The 5,000-nt window shown below is 40.6% G+C and overlaps 1 protein-coding gene across 2 annotated transcripts in view; it reads right to left on the bottom strand.

Moving 5' to 3' along the window:
- slc12a1 (solute carrier family 12 member 1) overlaps positions 1-5,000 on the bottom strand; it is a 35,055-nt gene that overhangs the window by 29,935 nt on the left and 120 nt on the right. The window contains exons 1-2 of one of the 2 annotated variants that reach the window (XM_053235163.1): positions 4,986-5,000; positions 4,604-4,854 (exon numbers count right to left, since the gene is read on the bottom strand). The exon at positions 4,986-5,000 is cut by the window's right edge and continues 120 nt beyond it. In XM_053235163.1, coding sequence (XP_053091138.1) covers positions 4,604-4,846 — 243 coding nt within the window. In that variant the 5' untranslated portion in view covers positions 4,847-4,854; positions 4,986-5,000. Of the gene's footprint in view, positions 1-4,603 lie in introns of both variants that reach the window. The other variant, XM_053235164.1, reaches the window with a different exon arrangement.

Genomic DNA, 5,000 nt, shown 5'->3' with positions numbered 1-5,000 from the left:
AGTCGTGCAGCTGCATTCTGGATCAGCTGCAGAGGACGAATGGTGCTCAGAGGTAGAGCTGCTAGGAGATCAGTAGATCAGCAGTTCAGTCTCAGAATGACAAGGGACTGAACGAGCACCTGTGTGGCCTGTGTGGAGAGAAGTGGACGAATCCTTCTGATGTTATAAAGGAGAAATCGACATGAGCGTGTTAGAATAGCAATGTGAGAGGAGAAGGACAGTTGATTGTCCATGGTTACCCCAAGGTTGCAGTAACCGAAGGCGAGATCAGAGAATTGTCCAGGGAAATTGTAAGATCCTGAGATGGGGATGAATCACCTGGGATGAACAGCAGTTCAGTTTTGCTGGGATTAAGTTTCAGTTGTCATCCATGATGAGATGTCTGCCAGACAAGCTGATATCCGAGCAGAAACATGAGAGTCTGAGGGAAGGAGAGGAGTGAGTTGAGTGTCATCTGCATAGCAGTGGTATGAAAACCCATGTGAGGATATGACCGCACCAAGAGATTCTCACACACTCTCACACACTCTCTCTCTCTAACACACACACACACGTTCTCACACACGCCCCCCCCTCCCCCCCCCCCCCTCCACTCCTGGCCAGGTGAAGAGACAGCTGGAGAAGCCGAAACTTGGGAAAGCTGCAGGGCCTGAGGGAATCAGTCCCAGGGTACTGAAGGTTTGATCCTCCAGCATCTCCTCAACATGAGCCTTCAGCAGGATAAATTGCCAGAGCTGTGAATAACATCCTGCCTGGTTCCTGTTCCGAAGAAGGCATCTCTCTCCTCCCTGAATGATTACAGACCAGTAGCCCTCACATCACATGTCATGAAGGTCCTGGAGAAATTAGTGCTGTTCCATCTCAGACCTCAAGTCAACTCTTTTTTTTGTGGACCCCCTGCAGTTTGCCTACGAGCCACAGGTAGGCGTGAATGATGCAGTCATATATCTACTGCAGGTCCATGATCTCCTGTACAGGGAAGAAGTACAGGGAAGAACCATTTGCTCCTCAGTGTGGCCAAGACCAAGGACATGGTAGTGGTGGACTACAGGAGGAAGAGGACCACAACCAGCGCCATTACCATCATGGGTCAGGACATTGAGCTGGTTGACACCTACAGATACCTTGGTGTCCATCTCAACAACAAGCTGGATTGGAAGGTCAACTCAGAGGCTGTGTACAGGAAAGGGATGAGCAGACTACTTTCTGAGGAAGCTCAGGTCCTTTAATGTTTGCAGCAAGATATTAGAGATCTCCTCCCAGTCTGCCCTAGCCAGTGCAGTCTTCTGTGCAGCAGTAAGCTGGAGAGATGGCATCAAAGCTGGAGATGCAAAAACACTCAACAAACTTATCAAGAAGAAGTTTTACACTGAGACAGTCTTAATATAAGCTCAATGGAGAATAGCTGAACTTTACCACCATCCAATATCCATATCCATATACACTATCCCTATCCATATCCCTATCCAATATCCATATCCATATCCATATCCATATCCCAATCCATATCCCTATCCATATCCCTATCCCTATCCCTATCCCTATCCAATATCCATATCCATATACACTATCCCTATCCCTATCCCTATCCAATATCCATATCCATATCCCAATCCTTATCCCTATCCAATATCCATATCCCAATCCATATCCCTATCCAATATCCATATCCATATCCCAATCCATATCCCTATCCCTATCCAATATCCAATATCCCAATCCATATCCCAATCCAATATCCATATCCAATATCCATATCCCTATCCCTATCCCTATCCAATATCCATATCCAATATCCTTATCCCTATCCAATATCCATATCCCAATCCATATCCCTATCCAATATCCATATCCCTATCCCTATCCCTATCCCTATCCAATATCCATATCCAATATCCATATCCCTATCCCTATCCATATCCCTATCCAATATCCATTTCCCAATCCATATCCCAATCCATCCCTATCCAATATCCATATCCCTATCGAATATCTATATGCACTGCCGCTTTACTTCCATTCATTTTTCTATGTTCACACTGTTTATAATGTTTATAACTTCACTGCACTGCCACATCAACCTCTCACACTATAATCATTTCCTTTTATATACAGCACTGTGCAAAAGTCTTGGCACCCCCCCCCCCCCTTTTTTTTTAGTACAAACTTTGTTATAGATGTTTATTTTCTGACTTCTACATTATTGATTCAGTACAAAAACATTTTAGATTCCAAACATTAGTTTTCCAGCACAAAATGAAACGTTACAGAAAAATGTTTGTATGTCAGTAAAGAAAGCAGCAGATTCCATAAGAGACACTTTTCAGATAAAAACATAATGAAGGCTGCTGGGTTTCGCTGCAGAAATAAGAAGCGAGTCGACAGTCAAAGTCTCCAGAAGAACTGTGGCTGCTTCTGCAAGATGCTCAGTAACACTTCCAGCTCATTTCCTTATAAAACTGCACACACTGCACCTCAGATACTGCTTTATTTATTTAAAGTGAAGAATCGTCACATTAAATACTGACTTTGTTTCATTTATTACTGTTTACTGCTCTTTATAGGATTTTTTTAATGTAGAAACATTTAATTTCATTATTTCTGAAGGTGTCTTTACTCTACAGCATTTCTTTACATGCAACACTTTTGCACAGAACTGTGTTATTTTGTTAAATTACTTTTAGTATACTTCTAACTCTCTGTGCTGCTGTAAAAGGTGAATCTATCTTTCACACACACACTCTATCTAACACACACACAAACACACACTAAAGGCCTTTACACACCAAAGTGCATGTGTTTGTTATTCTTCTAGCAAAAGGCAAAAAATGCACCAGACTAAACGCACCGTTGTTCTGTTGCTGTAAAAGAACAGTAGTAACAGATGAAGCGCGAGTGTTTCGTAGCTCAGATTACAGACTGGCTGTTTGGGCTGCTGAATTCTTCTGTAATTCTTCACCATATTTAATTCACCTCTTTACTTTTTCCTGTTCTGTATTATAACTTGTGTACCAATAACACACAGTAAACTTGTCAGATGAAGATAGCTGGGTTTTTTTAGATAAAAAAGATACACGAATAAAAAAATAAAATGTAAAATAACAGGACGTGCTGGATATTTTATATGCTGCTGAATAATGAGTGTTAAATTAAAGCAGACTGATCCACTCTGTGGATTTAGGTTTCTGTCAGGTGTTTAAATCGACTGGCAAGAAAAAAGAAATGAAGGAAAAATGAATTTAATATTTAAAACTCCCAGAATCTGAATTATATTCTCACATTAACTACACACATTCCCTGTAGTCCTACTGTAACTTCAGGTTCTTCCGTTGTTCCTCTGCATGAACCCATAAAGGTTTTATATAAAGCTCTAAAACAGAGTGTTTCTTTATCTGAAAGCGGTCCAAGAAGATCTGTTTTCTGGAAGCTAAAAACCCTTCATTATTCAGCGACGCTTTCCAAGAGACGCTTCTCTGGCAGCTAAAACGAATAAGAACATCAGTGACATTGGTCCTCAAAAAAAAAAAAAAAAAAACAGGGCAGTTAACATTTTTATTTTGTTTTAAACTTCTTTTTTCATTTCTGGGTGAAAAATGGCACTTTTTCAAATTGTGGATTTAAAAAAAATCATGTTTTGTTGTAATTCTTAGAAATAAATAATAACTGCTATAACCGAACAGTTCATATTACTATAAGGCATAACAGTTCAGTGCACACACACACACACACACACACACACACACATGCACACACACAGTGACTCAGCAGCACTCTCTGGCCTCATTAGCATTAATTAGGGTGTTTTAGGGTGGACAGATCATTACTCATAAACACAGTGTGATTAAAATGTTATTGATTTCAGATTAAACACCGTTACACATCATTACTGAACATCTCATTTCTGCACAGAATAAACACAAAACACACAAGTCTGTGTGTGTGTGTGTGTGTGTGTGTGAGAGAGAAAGTTAATATTTCTCACTCATTATATATTCACCAAAATCACCAGAATTAAGTGTATATACTGTATGTACAGAATAAAGCACAGAGGAGCCACCACATAATCCAGTCCAGATTTGATGAATATGCAAATGAGCAATGCCCCAAATCTCGACATGCCCCGCCCCCTAACCTGGTAAACTGCATATTGAACATAATTTGCTCTTATATTTGATGTAGCTGTAAAACCTGTGTGTCACATTATTGCAGTGTGTTTAATATTAACTCGGATTTTCATGTTCAGCTGTAAAACACAGCAGTAATGATTATTTCTATAAAGTTTATAGTGAGTTAAAATGCCGTATAACTCTACAGTGGCTGTGTCAGCGTTTCAATATCTAATAAAAATCTGACAGGTTGAGATGATCGCTCCGAGTCCTCAGTTGTTTATCAAAATGTGGAAAAGAGTTTGTTAGCTGTGTTTTTAAGATCATAGGTCTGAAGTTTTTAGCTATAAATGACTTCACTAATATTGCATGTCTTTTAGACTGGACAGTAAATTATTTTCGGTGTTGTTAGTGCTGTTTGTAGAGATTTATAGAGATAATGCAGTTTGGATTATTCTACAGTACGGTGTGTTTGAGCTCCTCATCACATCACTGACCTTGTAGAAGACCTGGTGAAGCTCCTGCAGTGAGGGTCTGATGGCTCGCTGTCCGCTCACACTCCCAGCATTCCTGTAGAAGTCGGTGTGAGGCACTCGGTCCAGCGTGTTGTGGCCGAACGCGCTCACCACCGACGGCCTGATGGAGCGATGCTCCATGTTTCCATAACCGTTACCAGAAAACGACGTCTCCTCGTACAGCGGAGGATCGTCTTTAGACTTCTCGAACCCTGGATTCTCCATCTGTGATCCTGTCAGTTTGATCAGTTCAGCAGATCAAGAGTGTAAAATCACTCAATTTCACAGAAAAATTGTTAAAATGTCTGAAAATGGTACTTCAGCAGTACTGAAGTGATTCACTTTAGCTGCAGAATGCACTCACTTTGGAGTTAAAACC

Source organism: Pangasianodon hypophthalmus, chromosome 6, assembly GCF_027358585.1.
Source record: "Pangasianodon hypophthalmus isolate fPanHyp1 chromosome 6, fPanHyp1.pri, whole genome shotgun sequence".
Lineage (NCBI taxonomy): Eukaryota > Metazoa > Chordata > Actinopteri > Siluriformes > Pangasiidae > Pangasianodon > Pangasianodon hypophthalmus.
This window is presented reverse-complemented; position numbering and strand designations above follow the sequence as displayed.